This window comes from Nomascus leucogenys, chromosome 4, assembly GCF_006542625.1.
Source record: "Nomascus leucogenys isolate Asia chromosome 4, Asia_NLE_v1, whole genome shotgun sequence".
Classification (NCBI taxonomy): domain Eukaryota; kingdom Metazoa; phylum Chordata; class Mammalia; order Primates; family Hylobatidae; genus Nomascus; species Nomascus leucogenys.
Window position 1 is genome coordinate 140,675,051 of NC_044384.1, and position 21,637 is coordinate 140,696,687.

At 52.4% G+C, this 21,637-nt stretch overlaps 1 protein-coding gene and 1 long non-coding RNA gene across 2 annotated transcripts in view; one reads left to right on the forward strand and one right to left on the reverse strand.

Moving 5' to 3' along the window:
• LOC115834832 overlaps positions 1–2,472 on the reverse strand; it is a 44,071-nt gene extending 41,599 nt beyond the window's left edge. Inside the window, exon 1 of the long non-coding RNA XR_004029826.1 lies at positions 2,123–2,472. This is a non-coding gene — a long non-coding RNA (uncharacterized LOC115834832). The remainder of the gene's footprint in view (positions 1–2,122) is intronic.
• Positions 1,188–7,964, forward strand: SOX7 (SRY-box transcription factor 7). Its single transcript, XM_030812389.1, has 2 exons — positions 1,188–1,559; positions 5,067–7,964. Exons 1-2 carry the CDS (start codon positions 1,322–1,324, stop codon positions 5,993–5,995), a joined length of 1,167 nt encoding a protein of 388 aa, XP_030668249.1. The 5' UTR covers positions 1,188–1,321; the 3' UTR covers positions 5,996–7,964.
• Positions 7,965–21,637: the final 13,673 nt, after the last annotated feature.

A 21,637-nucleotide genomic window follows, 5' to 3' on the forward strand; every position in this document is an offset into this window, starting at 1 on the left:
GGCACCCCTCAACCCGCACAACGCTGCCTCCTTCCAGGATCACTTCTGTGGAGCCCCGCACATGGGTGGCGCTCAGTAAATATTAAATTCCAGGATCTAGTCAAACCTGGTGACTTTCATTCAGTAGGTGTCTGAGCCATATTTGCTCACTCATTCTGCAGGCCTTGAGCGCCTACTGTGTGCCGGCGCTTATATGAGAGCGCGGGAATAGCGCTCCTCACAGGGGGCCGGGTGACAGGGGAGCTGCGGTGAGCGCGGGCGAGAGACGGCCGTGAGCTCCCAACCTGCAGTCCCCAGGCTGCACGTGGGCCCGGCACGCACTGTCGGTCTACACCAGGGTGTGAAGATAGGGAAACTGGGGGAGTTCGCAGGTCGCAGCGCAGCCAGGGGGGACGCGAGAGGGCGGGAGCGACTCCACTCGGAGAAGCGGGACTGCCAATTGGAGGAAGAAAGAAAAAATATAAGGAGAAAATTCAGGGTGAGAAGAGCCAGAAGTGAGGGAGCTGGAGGCCTGGACCCAGAGACTGGGTGCGGGTGGAGTGAGAGGAGAAATCAGTCAGGTGGCTGAGAACCAGAGGGACGGCCTTGCCCCCCTGAGAGCCAGGGGCGGCGGGGGCGTCGAGGGGCCTTGGGTGAGCACTGCACAGAACCCGAGGCGGGATGCAGCCCCCAGCCCCGGCTCTGGCCGGCCTCTGTGGCGGCCCAAGTTGGCTGGGGCTGCGGTGGCCGAAGCCCGGTCATTTTCGAAAGGAATGGCAGTCGGAGTGTTAAGAACGGCTGCTCTGAGGGGTTCATGGTAAATGTCTCTCACATCCAGGCCGGCTCGGCGAAACCTGGTTGCGTTGGATATTCCGAGGCTCCACGCGCAGGAGGGGCGGTGGAGTCTGGCCGGGGCAGGCAGGGGCTGGAGCGGGCCTCCAGCGCCTGCCTTGCGGCTCTGCAGCACCTGCGGGTCCAGGGCAGGGGGCGGGAGGCGGCCCGGGGCAGCCGCCGGGCGCAGATCCCCGGGCGGGCCCAGGCGGCGGAGGGGCGGGCCGGGGGCAGGCGCGGGGAGGAGGCCCTCCCTCACTCCCTCCCTCCCTCCTCCTCCCCGCAGGTCGGAGCGGGGACCCGGCGGCGGCCCGGGACGCAGGGAGGGGACCTGCGCCGACACCGAGGGAGGGGCCGCCCCGCCTTGGAGAGTCATTGGAGGACGCGGCCGCCCAAGCTGATAAATCAGGGGCCAGGTCGCGGCTGCGGGCCAAGTTGGACGCCCCGACCCGTGCGAGGGCTAGGTCCGCGCCTGCCCCGCCAGGCGAAGCGAGGCGACCCGCGTGCGGCCATGGCCTCGCTGTTGGGAGCCTACCCTTGGCCCGAGGGTCTCGAGTGCCCGGCCCTGGACGCCGAGCTGTCGGATGGACAGTCCCCGCCGGCGGCCACCCGGCCCCCGGGTGACAAGGGCTCCGAGAGCCGTATCCGGCGGCCCATGAACGCCTTCATGGTTTGGGCCAAGGACGAGAGGAAACGGCTGGCGGTGCAGAACCCGGACCTGCACAACGCCGAGCTCAGCAAGATGCTGGGTGAGTGAGCGCGCGGCCTAGCGGGCTGGGGGCCGGGGGCAGGCGGAGGGCGGCTGGCGGCCCGGCAGGGCAGTTTTGCGAGCGCGGAGCCTGGGGACGACCCGGCACGCGGGACGAGGGCCCTCTTCGTGCCCGCGTGGCTGGCCATCTGCTCGAGCGTGGGTGCTCGCGGTGCCCAGGATTCAGAGCGGGGGCACTTGGCGCGGTCCAAAGTGAAACCGCGCGGCGGGCAGGGGAGGCTCCTTTGCTGGGACCGGAGCGGAGGTCGGCGCCCCACGGGGCGGGGAGACGGGGCAGCGGCCAGGCCGGGACGCCTGGCGACAGGGACCGGCGCGCATGGACAGGGCAGGGACGGAAACGTTGAGGCTGGGTGGAACCGGCGTTTACTAGGAATACCGAAGCGGGAAAAACCAGCATTGCCTGGACCTTACAATTGGGCCATCTCAGAGGAAGGCTGTCACAGGTGAAATTATAATTAACGAATATTCCTGAAGAGAGACCCTGCGGAACGAATCCTTGCTTTAACTAAACAAGAGAAAAACAAAACAAAACAAAAAGCTTACCCAAATAGACTGGATTCGTTCGTCTATTGCTCAGTCTCGGGGGTGTAGATAACTTGATTCGGATGCTTGGGCTGTCCTGGAACCCGGCCTCTTCCTGGGCTGTCCCCGCAGGGACTGGGGACACGGACCCACCAGGTCCAAGAGGTCCCGAGTGAGGCTGTTAGGACACACCCGAACAACCGGAGTTCCTGTGGGGGGTTCTTTTTTCTCCGGTGTCGAGCTGAGTACTTTTCAACTCTGCCTAACCCCTAACTTCTTTGCCTTTCGACGCGGTTTTCATTCGTTTTAATCGGCGAAAACCTTTCAACGCACTTGGTACACGCAGCGGGAGACAGGCCCTGTAAGAAGGGACGCGTGGGCACCACCCGGTCCGGAGCAGAGCCCTTCCTTTTTTCATCGGAGTTCAGAGCTCAGGGCTCTTTCCCGAGGCGGAACTTTGGGGATAGGACTGACGCCCCTCTTTCTGCTGGTTAAAGCCGCAGGCCCGCAGAGGGGGTCCCAGGCCGAGCCCTCCTGCAGTTTAGCTGCTGTGCAAAGCAGTTGATGGAGTGCTGGTTGCGAAGGGCCCAGCCTGGTGAAAGGCTGCAGCAACTTGCCTTAGTGGTCTGGGGCCTTCTGGGGCCTTTCCCCTCATCAAAAATAGTAACATTTATATTTTACACAGTGTTGGCATAAAGACAAATGTATTGATATGTACAATAATAAAACATTTTATTTAACCCATAAGTTTATATTTTTCTTCAGATTTTAAAAGAAATGAAACTATGTTTGTTGTGGATCCCCAAACGTTTTTTTCCACGGACCCTGGGCACTGTGCCTGTTGACCATGCTGGCCTGGGGGAAGCAAGCCCCTGCTGTGACCGTGGTAGAGGAGGAATTCTGTGCAGGCCTGGGCCAGGGACTGGGGAGGAGGGAGGGGTGAGGAGCATGGCTCTGCAGAGTTGGAGAAGCAGGCTCCCAGGAAAGGGGCAGGGACAGGGACACAGGAGACAGATGCTTCCTGCGAGTTGGTCCCCTTCGGGGCCTGCACTTCAGCTTCAGGAGGTTACAGTTCATTCTGCAGAAAAGACACGGATTCCTTCCTGCTGAGCCGTGTAGCTCCTGGCACTGGGTGAGGGAAACCGCAACACTGGTGCTGGTCACGATGTGGACTTTGTGCACCTGTTAGCAGGGGGCAGCAGGGTGATCCCCTCCACCTGTGTGACATTTCCTTCTCAGCTCTTTCCTTTCTGACCTGAGAGGAAAAGGCTGGATATGAGAGTCTCAACTTTTTCCACTATAAACCTTCCAAACCTTAACATTGAAAATGTGACCTAGTCACATTGGTATTGAAAATATATTATGAATGAGAAAGTGCATAAAGAGAAGTAGACATTTGGTAGCATTTTAAAATGAACACGTATTTTATTAATTATATAACATCCAGGTACATTTAGAAGCTACGGCCACATTTTATACTGAGACCACAGACAGGGTATGGGGTGCACCTGGATCTTGGGCCACTTGCAATAGCTTTGTAGCCTCAGCCACAAGCTGGGAACTGATAACCAGCCCTGAATCTGCAGCTCCTAACACTTTCAAGTCACCCTTTTAAGTGACAGCTAATTATGTTAATTGAAAGCTCCATGGAATTTCTATAAACTTTCACCCAAGTGGTACAATGCCCTTAATCATTGCCCTCCTCTGGCCCAAGGAGCCAGTCGACAGAGGCACTGAGGGCTGCTGTGTGCACGGCTCTGCACCTGGCCCTGTGCAGGATGTGCTTAGTGGAACACAGGGCCCTTTCCTTCGGCCTTAACCTCTAGGCTAGCAGGTCTCAAACTTCAGGACACATTAGTGTCATGGGAGAACATGTGAAAGTTGTAGAATGCTGAGCCCACCTTAGGAGGTAGCAAAGCAACCCAAGGGGTCCAGAAGCCCCCCACCACTAGAAAACACTGCAGGAGGGTGTACAGCGCACACTGGGAGAGGAGGGAAGATGCTCCGGGGACTTGAAAAGCAACAGACAAGCAAGCGATGGTGAATAGAAGATCAAGCGCAGCCAGCATATTCGCACCAGTGGGTTGCAAGCATGGAATAATTTTTAAAGACAGAGTTTGGAGCTGGAGAGTGTCACAATATCTTTATTTTATACTGAAGAAAATAGAGACTCAGGAAAGTGCAGGGAATGGCTTCTGCATGGAGATCTGTGGCTAAGCAGGTGCCTTGGCACCATCAAGGGTCCCCAAAAGATGGCTGGAAGTGACGGTTTGCATGTATATGTGTGTGCATGCGTGTGTGGGTGTGCATACGTGTGTTGCAAGCAGATGCTAGCATTCTGGCCTCGGTCATCCAGCAGGGCCCTATTCGACCTTCAGAGGTAAGGACTAGGTATTTGTTAACCTAAGTGAGAATCTCAGATTTACTGACATCTGTGAAACTATTGACTTAGCCTGGGTTCCCTCCCAGAAAGGGCTGTGAGATTTATGCCATAGGTAAATATGATAGTATTTCTTTAGCCTGCACTAATCAATGAAGGCAGAGATTTTCATGAGAATGCACAAATGTTTAGAATGGAGCCTCGAAGGGTAAAAAGAGCCCCAATCAATATCGTGATCATTAGATATTTTCTTCCTGTAGCTGACATATGGCCAGGTGGGCTTTTCACTGGGGACCCCGCATTGTAGCGTGGGCATACTCTGGCGGCTTTTATATGAGAGGTGATGCTTTCTGTGTGCACCGTGCACGATCTGGCTTTGTGGATGCAAGCCCAAGGGTTGATTTCGCTTCACTGTGCCTGCAGAATCTGGGCTGGGAAGAGGGTGCAAGAGGTGCCCGTGTCCTCTGTGGCTGAGAGGGGGAAGGGAGGTGTGTGTGCATGTGCACGTGTGTGTGCACGCATGTGCATGTGTGATGCCTGAGGGGCACAACACTGAGCATGGCCTCCTCTGCCTTGTGTGAGCAGGAAAGTCATGGAAGGCGCTGACGCTGTCCCAGAAGAGGCCGTACGTGGACGAGGCGGAGCGGCTGCGCCTGCAGCACATGCAGGACTACCCCAACTACAAGTACCGGCCGCGCAGGAAGAAGCAGGCCAAGCGGCTGTGCAAGCGCGTGGACCCGGGCTTCCTCCTGAGCTCCCTCTCCCGCGACCAGAACGCTCTGCCGGAGAAGAGAAGCGGCAGCCGGGGGGCGCTGGGGGAGAAGGAAGACAGGGGTGAGTACTCCCCCGGCACTGCCCTGCCCAGCCTCCGGGGCTGCTACCACGAGGGGCCGGCTGGTGGTGGCGGCGGCGGCGCCCCGAGCAGTGTGGACACGTACCCGTACGGGCTACCCACACCTCCTGAAATGTCTCCCCTGGACGTGCTGGAGCCGGAGCAGACCTTCTTCTCCTCCCCCTGCCAGGAGGAGCATGGCCATCCTCGCCGCATCCCCCACCTGCCAGGGCCCCCGTACTCACCGGAGTACGCCCCCAGCCCTCTCCACTGTAGCCACCCCCTGGGCTCCCTGGCCCTTGGCCAGTCTCCCGGCGTCTCCATGATGTCCCCTGTAGCCGGCTGTCCCCCATCTCCTGCCTATTACTCCCCGGCCACCTACCACCCTCTCCACTCCAACCTCCAAGCCCACCTGGGCCAGCTCTCCCCGCCTCCTGAGCACCCTGGCTTCGATGCCCTGGATCAACTAAGCCAGGTGGAACTCCTGGGGGACATGGATCGCAATGAATTCGACCAGTATTTGAACACTCCTGGCCACCCAGACTCTGCCACAGGGGCCATGGCCCTCAGTGTGCATGTTCCAGTCTCCCAGGTGACACCAACGGGTCCCACAGAGACCAGCCTCATCTCCGTCCTGGCTGATGCCACCGCCACATACTACAACAGCTACAGTGTGTCATAGAGCTGGAGGTGCCCCGTCCAGCCAGCCCTCGCGCCCTCTCCTTCCTGTGCCCTGAGTGGCAGAGGAGCCGTCCAGCCACACCAGCTTTCCTCCCACCGCTCAGGGCAGGGAGGTCTGAACTGCGGCCGCAGAGCCTTTGGCCTAAGCTGGACTCTGCTTATCCGAGTGCCGCCTCTATCCCCTTCCCTATGTTCCGGTCCCTGCAGCCCGCATTTTAAGTATGTTCCTTCAAGTGAGTTTTCCTCCAGCCCCTGAGAGTTGCTGTCTCCCAGTAGAATGTTCACTGACCTCTTTTCTTTGTAGCCATCATTGAAACTAATGGTGGGACAGACTTGACAGCCAAGGTCCCTTCTGGTCCACAGTTTTCTGATTTAGGGTTCTCCCAAGATTAATAAAGGAAGATGGGGAAATGTTACTCATTAATGAGCTCGCTAACCTACGATCTGGTGATAATTTTGTGTGCACAGCCCAAGGACCACGAGGCTTTCTGCACTTTCTGCACTCCCTTCCAAAATGACCACAAAATTCCAAAGGGACTCATACAATTTGAGAAAAAACAGTCAACCTGACTTGACAAATTAACCAGTATGGCTAACTATATCACAGAAAATGGGATGGAGTTAAAACTATTTTATTTTAAATATACATTTTAAAGCAGTTCTCTTTTTTTAATTTTTTTTTTATTATACACACAGTTCAAGAGAATATGCACAGTCTAGGCCGGGCACAGTGGCTCACGCCTATAATCCCAGCACTTTGGGAGGCTGAGGCGTGTGGATCACCTGAGGTCAGTATTTTGAGACTAGCCTAGAGAACATGGTGAAACCCTGTCTCTACAAAAAATACAAAATTAGCTGGGAGTGGTGGTGCATGCCTGTAATCCCAGCTACTTGGGAGGCTGAGGCAGGAGAATGTCTTGAACCTGGGAGGTGGAGGTTGCAGTGAGCCAAGATTGCACCATTGCACTCCAGCCTGCGCAACAAGAGTGAAACTCCATTTCAAGAAAAAAAAAAAAAGAATATGCACAGTCTGAATGTATGCAAGGAGTGTGAGAGACACGTGCCCACTTCATGCAACTCCTAAACTCAAAGTCTAAATCAGATATTTTTATTAACAATGACAATTTCTTGCCAGCTCCCTGTTTCTAATGACCCAAAGAGCTAGGGTACCTAAAAGGACTTTGCAACAAGCAAAGTCACTGTCTTCAAATCTGGATACATACTTTCCCCTGTGTAGATTCAAAAGGTGCTTCCTTCTCGGCTGTCTCCAGCTTCCTTCCTCTCTTTTCTGGGATTTCTTTTTCTCTTCTTTCTGCTCTTCCTCCACTGCTGAACTGGTCCCTAAGTCAAACAGTCCCTGTCTTAGCCCAGGCTTGCTTCCTCTAGCTGCTGTGAGAATTTGTCTTCCTCACCAGCCAGGTCCTCGGGCAAAGTCCTCAGCCAGTGCTTTACAGCAACTTCCCGCAAATCAGAAACTCACTGTGATTCCAAAAATGTTTCTGAGCCCTGGACCCCTGCCCCCAAAATATTTTCATCTTTCCCCCAAACCTCCTTTGAAGGAGCATGCATAGCAGTGTGCTGAAAGACAGTTGTTGGTTTTTTGATTTTAGCATATTATTTCCTGTATGAAATATGTTTTATATAATCTCCTATTATTTTTATCTTATGTTTTGTATTGTTGATAAATCCTTTTTGTCCTTCCAAGATGTCGTATTGTAAAATCACTTATAAGATATGATTACTCTTTATGCTATTACTTTATATGCCATTTGGTAATAAATAGTAAATTGTTGAGGATGTGATTGACTGGTGCGCAGTCCAGAGCATGTATGAATAATCTCATAAAACAGTATCACAGACATTAAGCTAAACTGTTTCATTTTTTTGAAAGAACGACTCATACTTTGGAACCGTTGTCAATATTAATTTGTTGAAAATATTTAATTTAAATAAACGTTTTTGTACCATGACTGTTCTATGTTTTGAAATATAGTTTTGCAAAAAGAAAAGGTTTCCAAGCAAGACATAAATATTACATCGATTGCTACTTGTGGTATTGATCAAAATGTTTTCTACATAGACTTTTTTATTTTAAGAAGTTGTTATCTGGTAGGGATGGTTTATTTTATTTCATGAGTTATGCTAGAGAGATAAATCCAAATTTTACGCATTGGAACCTGCTGTTTTTATTGACAATGAAAGAAAATGTCAACGCATGACCTACATGTAGAACAATTTTCTCCTCGTGATGACTTTACACTCGTAAAGTGGAATGAGGTGACTACCAGGCTGTATGAAGAATAAAGTAAGTTTTGTCTACTTGTTTGCTTACTTAAGACTGTCACAGCTAATTTTTTTTCCTTTTTTTTTGGTATTTTTAGTAGAGACGGGGTTTCGCCATGTTGGCCAGCCTGGTCTCGAACTCCTGACCTCAGGTAATCCACCTGCCTCGGCCTCCCAAAGTGCTGGGATTATAGGCGTGAGTGTGGTGGCAGGTGCCTGTAATCTTAGCTACATGGGAGGCTGAGGCAGGAGAATTGCTTGAACCCAGGAGGCGGAGGTTGCAGTGAGGTGAGATGGCGCCACTGCACTCCAGCCTGGGCAGTGGAGTGAGACTCTGTCAAAAAAAAAAAAAAAAAAAATACTGTCACATTTTTTTCTTCTTTTTGAAATAATCTGGAAACACACCTGTGTTTATGGATGTGCTGTGGAAATATATCACAGGCTCTCAGAACTCACTGGGACGTTGTGGAGAAGGCAGGAGAGCACACAGTAATAATGAAAGGATGCAAATCTAGTGAGGGTTAGGAGAAACATCCCAGCCAAAAAGCACTGGAAGAAACTGAGGATGACTCAGTCCCTGTGCAGGTCACCTCTGTCTGGCTTTTGTCCATGGGGAAGCAGTTGTAACTTGTTGCAGTTAAGGGCAGCTGTGTGTTTTCCCAGGCCCTCTGGGCCAAGGAGTGGGTCTTGGGAGAGTCGAAATGGGCATGCGTGTTCCCTTCAGTTTTGATCCTAATCTATAGTCATTACTTTAATAGCACTTTATAGGTGTGCAGAGTTTTACAGAAAATTTTATGGGCTGTTTCTCATCCACAGCCCCAGGTGGGGCCCGTCACCCACCCACCACATTGTGCAGCAGGGGGACACGAAGGCCCAGGGTGGGCGTTGGCGAAGGGTGGCTGGCTCGTGTGCCATGTTACCTGGGTTTTAGCATCGTCAGATGTGTGTTGGCAGCATTCGTCCGTCTCACTGCTGGAGTTGGTGCTGCCTGATTTTTCCCACTTTACTATGGCATGAAGTCATAGGAGGTCCAGTTCATACCCATGATGGCCCAGGGAAAGAAAGAAAGAGGAGAGGAAATCATAGGCCAGAGTTAGACGTTGCTGAAGACCTTGCTATACAGGCCGGTGGCTGCGGCCATGGCCCGTGCCAGTCTGCTGTGTCACCGGCTGCCTGGAGCTCCTGTCTACCAGTGCCTGCCCCGCACATCAGCCCGCCACTGCCTCATGGGCATGTTTCATTCCAGGACACACTGTGGGGGCATGGTTTCTGTCTCTGCGAGAGCAGGAAGCAGGCTGACAGCCAGGCCGCTCTTCCACTGTGCTCAGCTATGGGTGAGACAGTCGTGCCCAGGAGCCAGGGGCATCTTTGAGTTTTAGTTGCCCATTCTGGGCACATCGCTGCCTCTGGTGCAAAGAACATGTCTTGCTTTAGCCAATGGGAATCAATGGCAATGCACAGTTAGAAGTTCCTTTTCTGAACCCTATGTGCTGCAGTTCCACCCTTTTCCCTAAGGTCCCTCAGCGCCGGCTTGTTGCCCAGGGCACACAGGTAGCACCAGGGTAGGTTCACTGTGGCTCCCACTCTGTGCCCCTCACTGTACAGTGTCCTGGGAGGGGCCTAGTCATGTGTTCACATGGCCATTGGTTTGTAAAAACTTTCTCTGCTTTCTTCCTTCCTCCCTCCCTCTTTCTATTTCTTTCTTTCTTTCTTTCTTCCTTCTTTCTTTCTTTCTTTCTTTCTTTCTTTCTTTCTTTCTCTCTCTTTCTTTTTTTTTCTTTCTTTCTTTCTTCTTCTTTTCTTTCTTTCTTTCTTCTTTCTTTCTTTCTTCTTTCTTTCTTTCTCTCTCCCTTTCTGTTTCTTTCTCTCTTTCTTTCTTCTCTATTCATCCATCAACCTACCCACTCATATATCTGTACATCCAGCCAGCCAGCCATACATCCTCCTACCTATGCACACCTCCATTAATCCATCCCATACCTTACCTGCCTTCTCACCCACCCATCTATTATCTATCCATCCATCCACTCTCCATCCATCCATCCATCCATCCATCCATTTATTCACTGGTATTTCAGTTCTCAAAAGGGACATATAATGTTTGTCAGAAGTATAGAAAAAAAAACACCATAAAGAAAAAAGTAAGTCATCTATTGTCCACAACTTAGAGACATTAATGGTAATACTTTGGGTACATATCTATCAAGCCCCTTTTTCTTTTTTTGATGTAGATGTAATGCACATATACATGTCTTTTGTAATAGACATTTTATACATTAATATTAAACTTTTTTCTATGCCACTAAATTTAATTTTTCTGCAAAAGATGTTCTCTTCCTAGTTGAAAGATTAATATAAAAAAACTGTGGGGGGGGGGCGGGAAGAAAAACCACCCACTCCATGACGTTTTTTCAACTCACTTACGTTTGTACAGTGAATTCCCTAGTCCCACATCCATGCACAGGTAATTGTACATGCTGTGAACATTGTGTAGCTATAGATGTCACTTGCATTCAGCTTTCTCAGTTCAACATTCTGTTGTAGAAATTTTACCACATTCATATCCATCTTCATATTTATCATTTTTGATGACTGCAGAATACCGCAGTGAATACAGGGATCTTACTTTACTCAACCATTCCTTTGCTATCAGATCACTAAATTGTTCCTTTTTTGCCGTTATCAACAGCACCGCAGTGAACATCTATTGGTTTGCATCCACAGCTGGATTCCCAGCAGGGGGTCACTTGGTCTAAGCACATGAGCATATTTGCAGGCTTTGCTTCAAATGGTTCGTTGATTTCCCAGAGTCTCAATTGATGGTCGAAGGGAAAATGACTCCATTCCATTCCCTGAATGAATTCACTTTTTCTTAACGGGAAGAATTAAAGTCTGAAGACTATTTATAAGGCTGCCTTCAATCTGACCGGGCTCCGTTGCGTCACTTGTCCTGGCACCTCTGCCTTCTCCTGTGCTTCCTGACGGCTTCCAATAGCAAATCGGGAATGTCCCCTTCCCCAGACACCGCCGTGAATGACACACTCTTCCTTGGCTTCTGACCCATTTCTGCTGCTCTCAGCCCAAGACATGTGAAAGTGGCTTTTATCCTGAGTTTAAGCGTCAACCTCTTATATGGGGCAAAGGATTGCTCTATGAGTTACCAAGGCAACTGGGTTGCTCCTCCCAGGTTTCCCAGGTGCAGGCGCCCATGCTGCTGGCAGCGTCCGCAGGTTGCTCGGAGCTCATGATACAGGGAGAGGATGCCCGAAAACAGTCGGGACCTGGGGGCCCGGTCTGGCCCTACCCATCCCTGGATTTTAGTTGGGACTTGGGTAAATCCCTGGACCGTTTCTGTCATCTAAGGAGGTAGTGAGTGGATTCATATGCATTTTAGAAATGGCAGAGCTTTATGTGAATGCATAGGAGGACTGTTGCCTATTTTGGAGTTCTTGAGACCATTTGGATGTTTTTAGGCCTGGAGGCGGACACTAGCTTGAAAAATCCAGAGCCATGTGTTCAGCAATTGTCACAAGATATGGATTGTGAGGGAGAAATGAGGGGAGAGTACTCCCTGAGTAAACCTAATGTGGACTATACAGGAACTCTGTCGGTTTCCTTCTTTGGGCACAAAACTGGGATTGAAAGAGACCATGTGGGTCCTTTTTTAGCCCATTCTCCTTTCTCTAGTGAGGATGGCCTCTTTGCCATTCTTGGCAGATGGGCTTCTATTTGGTTGGAGAATCCTGAAAAGAAGAGGGATTGCTTTCTATAAGCTAGTCTAACAAGCTCCATCATCCAAAAGTCCTTCCTTCCATCTCACCTAAGTCCCTCCTGCTGCAGCCCAGGTCCATGTCTGCTGACGTCATCTGCAGAGGTTGGAGCAATCCTGGTCCCTGCAGGCTGGCAGTCACCCTTCTTTCCCCTGGGGACTGTGTTTGAGGCTTGGGTAGGGCCTGTGGTTTCCTCCAGACCCCCTCTCTGGTGTGCGTTCCCCTTACTTAGAGGCCGAGTGTCGCATGGATGTGGGGGTGGCAGGGAGGAGATAAGGCTCATTACACAAAGACTGGGAAAGGAAAGCGGGGTTTCAGCAGGGGGTGAGAGGGGGTGCTCTGCGGGCGCTTCTGGAATGTTCTGCATGTAGGTGTAGGGTGTAGTCATTTCTCAGAGGCTCATGCTCATTCCTGGCTCAAATGGTGGTTGGTTCCCCATCCCTGGCCACTGTCCTTTCTTATGGTCACTCATCTCCATCTGTCTGAGGGGCTGTGGGGTGGCGTGGGTCTGGGACAAAGTCGGAGGGGGAACGATAAAACATGGACAATATTCCAGAAAAGTCACTGGCTTCTGATGAATGAAAGGTCTGCAGCCTCCAGGGGCATCAGGGAGGCTGGTCATTGGGTTTTAGATGTTCCGATGTCCACACCTGCGAGGTAAGGCTGTGACTTCCTGGCCTGAGAGGTCGTGAAAAGTGGGTGGGTAGCTAGAGGCATCCCTGGGTTCCTGCTGTCTCAGCACAGTAGCTGGTGTTCCCATCCTATCAGAGAACCCAAGAGGGCATTGTAACTCCTCCATCCCCATCCCTGGGAGCCACAGAACTTTCTTTTTCTTTATTCCTTTCCCTGAAAAACAGCAGTACCGGCTCCTACAGCTCCGGGCACCGCCAAAGTCACGGAAAGCATGAGACATCTTAAGATCTGCAGGAGAGAGAAGACTCTAAGGGATCCATCTTGTCCTCCCATCAGGCCATTCGGAAGCGTCCTGAGGTAAACAGCAGAGTTGCATTGGTGCCAGAAAGAACCCAGGCTTGAAATTAGGAGATTGTAATCCTTAATCAAGCTCTGTAACCTTGAAAAATAAAATCACTGAGTGTTTAGGCTGGCAGGAGTCACTGTCAAGCCCAGATTTGATGAAAGAGGAAGTGGAGGCCCAGAGAGGGAATGGTGTCCTCCCCAGGGCACGAAGCAGAGAGAAGTCGGTGAAGGATTGTGGGGGGAGCATGGATGGTAGCGGGAGAGCTGGGGAGGTGGGATCCCCTGGAGCCAGGGTGAGGGGCACAGGGCTGCGGAGTGAAGCCCCCAAGGACGAGCTTTCAGAAGGGCTCAGCTGCGTCAGGGTCTCAGCAGGGGGCAGGGGCTGGCAGCAGAGCTCCAGAGGTGTAGGGTGAAGCGAGGAAGGGTGAGTGCAGGCCGGAGGGCATACTGAGGCTTAGGGCTTCCATGTATTTAGGAGACTTCCCAAGGCCTTTGCTCTCATGCTGCTTGTCTCTGTGGGTGCTGGCCCAAGACAGCAGGGCTGAGAACAGGCTCCAGAGGAGGGGGCGTCCCAGTGTGCACCTGCGGGAACAGGTGGTGGCTTCCGACAGCCCGGGCTAGCATAGATGGGTCCAAGGAGCCCACCCCGACATCCCCAGCACCCTAGGCCCTTCTGTCGGGTTTCTGCCATACTGTGACCGGGCTGCAGGGCCCTAGTAGGCGGCGGGTGGTCCAGGGCGCCTGGCGGGGCAGGCAGAGCTAGGGGCAGCAGACCCAGCACACAGCACTCCAGTCTGCAAGGAGGAGGAAGGCTCACAGGAGGGGCCGGAGAAGGCCGAGGAGCAGTGGCTGCTGAGTGTTTTCCTGCCCATGGGAGCTGCTGTGACCAGGAGCAGGAGGATGTGGCCGGAGCCCAGTGTTTCCTGCCTGATAAGCCGGCCCCTCCCTGCAGAGCCCTGGCCGCCCTACCTTCGCGCCTGCTGAGAGCCCTGCCCAGGGAAGGGCTGGCCCAGGAGGAAAATCACTTCTCCAGATTAGCTCGCTCCGGCCGGTCTTCCTTCCCCGCCCTGTCCCAGCAGCCGCAGGAAGCCGGCGGGGGCCCAGCAGCCCAGAGGTCCCTGCCTCGGAGCACTCGGCCTCTCTGAGGGCCCCACCACCCCAGTCTCCCCCAGGATGGATGCCTTCTTGCTCCAAAGTCAACCATTTTCAAGGACAGCAGTGACTGCACATCGTTTGTCTTTATCAGACCCCTGCCCAGCATTTGGGCTTAGAAAATTGGTCACTTTATTCATGAACAGTCCATGGACCAGCCTCCTTCCACCCGGTCAGTTGCTGTCTCTGTGGCCACCTTGGAAGGACATCCTCTGAGCTGAGGGCTGTGGGCTTTGGAGGCAGACTGGCACAGAGAACAGGCAGGGCCTGGGATCCCAGGACCCCAACACCACACCGGCTCTGCTTTGAGCCGTGTGGCCTGGATGAGTTCCCACCCCTCCCTGAGCCTCGCTGCCCGTCTGTTACTGGAAAGCCTGAGCCACATGGCAGCTCAGGGTCTCCCTCCCTTCCAGAAGCATCAGGAATGAAGAGGGGTACTGGCCACTCCCAAGGGCAGCACAGAGTCCTGGTTCCCGCTGAGGAAGAGGGCGGCAGCTGGAGGGAGAGCTCCCCGTTTTCAGTGTCATCTTTGGCTGACCCTCTGGTTTTTCCACTCTCTGTCCTGCCCATCTAGGGCCAGTCTCCTGCCCTGGGGGATTGGGGTGTGTAGCTCCAGCTTGGGAATGGGAGGTGCACAAGATGGAGGGACAAGAGAGGGGCTGGTGAGGAGGCCTGTGTTCGGGAGAGACGCCTGCAGCATCTGCCAAGTGCCCTACTTGTGAAATAAGGACTGAGGTCCTGGGAGACTAGAAGCCTGCTCAGAGGCACAGTCGCAGATGTGAGCTTCCCCAGGCCTGCGCCAGCTCTCAGACAAGCCTCCTGCTGCAGCACGGCCTCCGATGGGCCCTGGGCCCAAGGGAATCCCCTCAACCTGTAGGTGGGCCCCACCTTCCGTACAGACTTGCCTCCCGAGCCCCACTGACATAGGCACTCCCGCCTTCCTCAGGGAGCTGGATGTTGGTAACAAAAGGTTCATGAAGGGGGTGTTTACTGGCCAGAAAAGATGAACCTATGCTTGCCTTGGGGACAACACTGGCATGCGTGTCCCCGAGAGCTGACTGCACAGGCAACTTGGAGAACGGGCAGCAGCTCTGCCCTTGGAATCTGTGAGGTGCGGCGTCACTTTAGGATTTCATGCGACCCTTACGGCAATCCCGACGCAGACATGCTTCTGTCCTTTCACAGGTGGCAAAGCTGATGCTGAGGCCGGGTAAAGGGCCGAGGGAGGCCACACAGCTGGGTGGGCCGGGTCTCCACCGATGGAGCGGCACACACACGGCTGGGGAGTGGAAGCCTGGCCCCCAGCTCCCCTAGCCTCCCCCACTCTCCTGCCCCGGTTCATGCCCAGAAGGGGCGGCCATCACTCGGGCTGCTCCTGGACGTGAGCCTCCCCCAGCCGAAGCTAAGCCTGGGGTCCTGAAACGGCTGGTGGGTGGCCCAGAGGCAGGCGGGGAGTTCTCCGTGCAGTGAGACCATCTGCACCCAGGCGTCTGGCACTGGGCTGCCCCTGCTGCCTGTGTCTCTCGAGCATGGCGGGGCGGGTGAAGGAAGGTTGGGGTCTATTTAGGCCTTTTCATCTAATGCTCTGTGGGGCTGCGCACTGTGTGACCTTGGGCAAGTTGCTTCACCTCTCTGGGGCTCAGTAAATTAAGAGGCAGGACTCGACAGTTTCCAGGAGCTGGAATATTCCTGCTTCTCTGAGTCTGTGAAAAGGGAGCAAGGAAAAGGGGAGGGTCCCCTCCTCTCTGACCCTGGCCTTGGCATGGGGTGGTCTCTAGGGAGGTGGCAGCAGGGGAGTGACCTGGGTGCGGGTCCCACTGCGCACAGCCGTGGCAGGGTGAGCCTTAGGTGCTGTGCACGGCTGGGCTGGAGCCACAGTTACTGCATCCAGGCAGGGAACACCTCCTACGATACCATCTCCGTCCTGCCTCAGCTGCCCTGGGCTGCTGCCACACCTTCTGTCACCAGGCCATGGCAAGGGGCCCCCAGACACCTGGCCTGGCCCTGTTCCCATGCATAACCGGCCCTGGCCCCACCTCCTGGGAACTCTGCCCTGCCTTGCCCACATCACCCGATCCCTCCACCCCTTCACCCCTCCACCCTGGATGTTGGGCTGGACGGGATGGGGCAAGAGGCCGCTGTCATCTGAGCCCAACCTTGTGGATCCTCATGTAACCTGGCACTCAGGAGTGCCCTCCCTGCCAGGCAGGGCCTGGTGTGAGGCTGCTGCTGGTCTCCTGTGGGAGGCAGGGGTTCCGTGTCCCATGGACTCCCACATTCCATGCTTTGAATCCTAACGTGACTGTCCGCCCCAGACTGTCACCCTGTCACTCACTGGCTATGACCCTGAGTCTCCCCTGTCCCATCCAGCTAGAGAGATGATGGTTCCAGAAGATCTAACGACATTTCCTTTTTATTTAAAAAATTTTATCTGTCCAGTCCTGCCAATCAGGTAAAGCGTAAACTTCACAGGGGGACATTCAAGGCCTTTTATAATCCAGTCCCAACTTACCTGGCCCTCGTCACCTTACGCAGTCCCCATTGCACACTGTGTGTTCTGGGCATGGCCAATTTCCAAATAGGATATGTTGCCTCATACCCCAGTGCTTTTGCATAAGCTGTTCCCTCTGGAATACCTTTCCCCACACCTTTTCTCGGTGGGCTCCTGCTCCTGTCTCAGCACCCAGCACGTTGTTCCCCCTCTCAAAGAGCGTTTGCAACAGCCCTCCACCCACTCTAGCCTACCCACGTCCAGTCCCCAGCCATGCAGTTTGCAGGCCCATTTGCTGTACATTCTCACAAGCCTCTCACATAGGTCTCACAGCGTCATGACTCAAGCTCTGTTTTTAAGTCTGTCTCCTCCCACTAGTGTGGAAATGTATTTATCGGGGAAAGGAATTTTATATCTTTCACACCATGGGGCCTGCTTCATACCAGGCACACAGTAGGTGTCCAATCAATGCTTGTTGGAGGGTTGAATAGCTACCCAGGGTGCAAACACTGACTGGTCCACCCTCTGCTCAGCCTGTGATCTTAGACCATTTGTTTCATTTCTCTGTGGTTCAATTTTTCTATCTGTAAATTGGTCCTGCTTTTGGCCAAGAGGTTTCAGATTACAGTGATAGAAGCAACAGGAATGGCTTAGGAGAGAGCCGAGGGTGAGATGTTAATTCCTAATACAATCGACTCTCGATGATCCCTGGAAAAGTTTAATTCTTCACTGGATCCCTGTCACTTCCTGGGCTGTGTCCGTACCCCACCCTTTCCATCAGTCAGGAATGCTATTTGTAACACTGTCCTCACCAAAGTGTGTGATTAGGAAGAAAATATGTGACACATATGGACACACACACACTTCATAAAATCTGGCTCTCCTGTTGACCCCATTGAGACAGATCCTGGCGGGGCTGACACTGATGATTCATGTTAGGATTTATCTCAGTAAGGAGGAGGCTACTCACTCTATGGTAATAAGGGTGCTAAGTTCTCTTTGGAAGTAAAGTGGCCCTTCGGTCAGTTATTCTTCCAAGCCCAATTACAAACCTTTTATTGTTAAACATGTCGTGTAAGTACACGTAGGAGACTTGGAAGTACAGAGACACAACGAAGAGAAAGCTTGCAGCGGGAGATTCCCCTATCGTCTCACCGTGCAAAGGCATCATTTGTTAGTATCTTGTTGTACTGCTTCTAGACTTTTTTTTCCAGATGTGTGTGCTCATGTAAATATCTTAACTTTCTTATAGAATGTTGGGTTTGCATTGTTTTGGAAAGTTACTTGCTTTTTTTTTTTTTTTTTTGAGGTGAGAGGGTGTGATGGTTAATACTGAATGTCAACTTGATTGGATTGAAGGGTACAAAGTTTTGTTCCTGGGTGTGTCTGTGAGGGTGTTTGCCAAAGGAGATGAACATTTGAGTCAGTGGGCTGGGGAAGGCAGATCCATCCTTAATCTGCTGGACACAATCTAATCAGCTGCCAGCAAATATAAAGCAGGCAGAGAAACGTGAAAAGGAGAGATGGGCCTAGCCTCCCAGCCTACATCTTTCTCCCATGCTGGATGCTTCCTGCCCTCAAACATCGGACTCCAAGTTATTCAGTTTTGGGACTTGGACTGGCTCTTCTTACTCTTCAGCCTGCAGACAGCCTGTTGGGGACCTTGTGATTGCGTGAGTTAATACTTAATAAACTCATATATATAAAAATATATGTGTATATATATATATAGAGAGAGAGAGAGAGACAGAGAGACAGAAAGAGGAGAGAGAGAGAGAGAGAGAACCCTGACTAATACAGAGGGTCTCACTCTGTCACCCAGGCTGGAGTGCAGTGGCACCATCTCGGCTTAGTGCAGCCTTGTCCTCCCAGGCTCAAGCCATCCTCCTACCTAAGCCTCTTGAGTAGCTGGGACTACAGGTGTGTGCCACCATGCCTGGCTAATTTTTTAATTTTTTGTAGAGATGGAGTCTTGCTATTTTGCTCAGGCCCAGGCTGGTCTTGAACTCCTGGGCTCAAGCAGCCTCCCAAAGTACTAGAATTACAGGCTTGAGCCACTATGTTCTCACTTTGTAAATGTTAAATTCTGTTATTCCATTGAATATCTGTTTCCAAAGAACATGTTTCCCACTCTGCTCACAATCATCCGATCCCCTCCCCACCCAGCCAGTTAGACCTGGTTGGAAAGGCCTCTCTGGCAGCCTGGGACATAGGGATGCCCACTTTCAATTCCATGCTGGGTACCTAGGAGGGAAGTGACTTGTCTGAGGGTTACGGGGTGAGTCAGCAGCTTGGCCCCAGCTACCCCGAGTGCTGGGAACTGGCCCCGGGTTGGCCTCAGCCTCTGACGTGTGCCGTCTTGCTCAGGGCGGAAACCTCTCTTCCTGGGGAGGAGGGGCAAAGGCCCCGGGGTGCCCCTGGCCTGGAGATGCCTCCCTCTGCTAGAAACTGCACAGGAGGCTTGTGGTGGGCATTTTCCTAAGTGTGTCTCTCCTGTCCAGCTGGATTGTGGCCCTGCAGGATGTGGTCTTCCTGGTTCCTGTGCCCCAAGGTGGAGCCCCATCCAGCTCACTGCTGAAGGGAAGGGAAGCGACCCCTCAAAGGGGAGCGACCTAGGCCCAGTGTGCAGCTCCTCCACCTGCTAGCTGAGACCCGCATGAGTCATTGCATTCCCCTGAGCCCCGGCTTCCTCATTTGGAGGAATTGGGATCCTGAGACCCCCCTCACCCAGTGGGGAGGTGCAATGACTTTCACACTGTGGCCAAATGACTCAAAGCAAGTGCTTGCTCCATAAATGGGCACCTTTCCTCCTGCTTTGTCCTGTCATTGCCCATCTTGGAATCTCAGAGACTTCCTATCAACAGGACCAGAGCTCGGAGTCTCAGCCTCACATTCAGGGTCCCTGGCCACATTCCCCCACTGATGATTGTTGGCACCAAGACAGGCTTGGTCGAGGGCATGTGGCACCTTGGTAAGCACGTGGTGAAAAGACAGTAGGGCGCACTGTGCAAAGGCAGCTTTGAGACAGGGCTCCGAGTTCCGATTTTGAACTTGGTGCACAGGAGCTCCCCAGTTGCCCCCTTACACAGAAATTTTGGAACTCATGGCTCCGTCTGGCTCCCCCAGGCAACCTGTCTCTGACCACTGCCTTTAACTACCTTCCAGTCTCCTTCCGCAGTCAGCCTCTGCTTAGTTCAGGGTTGGCCCCGCCCAGCCTCCCTCCCAGGCCTCCTGTGCCCAAGTCCTGACTCTTCTGTGATGGGGTTCTGCCTCTGTGTTGGGGGGGATGATCTCCTTAGGGATTGAGTGTGGGATATTTTGGCCTCTGGACTTGATCAAACTCCTAGAAGAGTAGAACGTTGATCAGTGTGCAGGGTGATTTAGGGAAAGGAGTGGACGGTTAGGTCTGCTGGGCGTGGGGTAAACTCCAGCCAGTTACTTAGCTAGGGAACAACAGAAATTACCCAGTTCTTATCCATAAAATGAGGATAATGAAGTGAAATGCCTGACCCTTGGTAGATACTCAGTATCAAGTGAGAGACTACTTTCATTATATTATTTTTGTATCCTCGTCCGTGCCCCACGCATTCCAGGGCTTCCACAAATGCTCATGAAATGTGGAAGCTGCCCACTATCAATGTGGCAGCTAATGTGACCAACTGGGTCACTGTGAATGGCTGGAGCGTTGAAAATGACTGGATCAGTGTGAATGACCAGGTCAGTGTGATTGACTAGATCAGTGTGATTGACTAGATCAGTGTGATCGACCAGGTCAGTGTGATTGACTGGATCAGTGTGATTGACTGGATCAGTGTGATTGGGTCAGTGTGATTGACTAGATCAATGTGATTGACTAGATCAGTGTGATTGACTGGATCAGTGTGATTGACTGGATCAGTGTGATTGACTAGATCAGTGTGATTGGGTCAGTGTGATTGACTAGATCAATGTGATTGACTGGATCAGTGTGAATGACTGGATCAGTGCAATTGACCAGATCAGTGTGATCAACTGCATCAGTATGATCAACTGGGTCAATGTGTTTGACTGTTAGTTTGATTGACTGGGTCAGTGTGAATAACTGGATCCGTGTGATTGACTGGGTCAGTGTGATTGACTGGATCAGTGTGTTTGACTGGGTCAGTGTGTTTGACTGGGTCAGTGTGTTTGACTGAATGAGTGTGATTGACTGGGTCAGTGTGATCACCTGGATCAATACAGTTGACCAGGTCTGTGTGATTGACTAGATCAGTGTGATTGACTAGATCAGTGTGATCGACTAGATTAGTGTGATCGACCAGGTCAGTGTGATTGACTGGATCAGTGTGATTGACTGGATCAGTGTGATTGACTAGATCAGTGTGATTGGGTCAGTGTGATTGACTAGATCAATGTGAATGACTGGATCAGTGTGAATGACTGGATCAGTGCAATTGACCAGATCAGTGTGATCAACTGCATCAGTATGATCGACTGGGTCAATGTGTTTGACTGTTAGTTTGATTGACTGGGTCAGTGTGAATAACTGGATCCGTGTGATCGACTGGGTCAGTGTGATTGACCAGGTCAGTGTGATTGACTGGATCAGTGTGATTGACTGGATCAGTGTGATTGACTGGATCAGTGTGATTGACCGGGTCAGTGTGGTCAACTGGCCCATGACTGGCACCAAAGCAGGCCAGCCTTTGTTCTGAGTGAAGTGGGCAGTGCTACCCAGAGGCATTTTTGGACCCAAGTCTGAAGTCCTTTTCTACGTTGACAGCCTCAACCTGTTTATAGGGTCCCTCCTGTGCCCAGTTTCTGAAAAGTTTTCAAAAACTGCTTACAACAGTTTGGAGTGTGGCATTTTGGGGGATGAAGATTCACAAAGAACCCAAGAGGTGGAGTTTCCTATGGGAAACGCCGCAGTCTTCACATCCCTTAAGCTTGCACTGAGGTGTGACATGGGGGAACTGGGTGGGATTCCAGG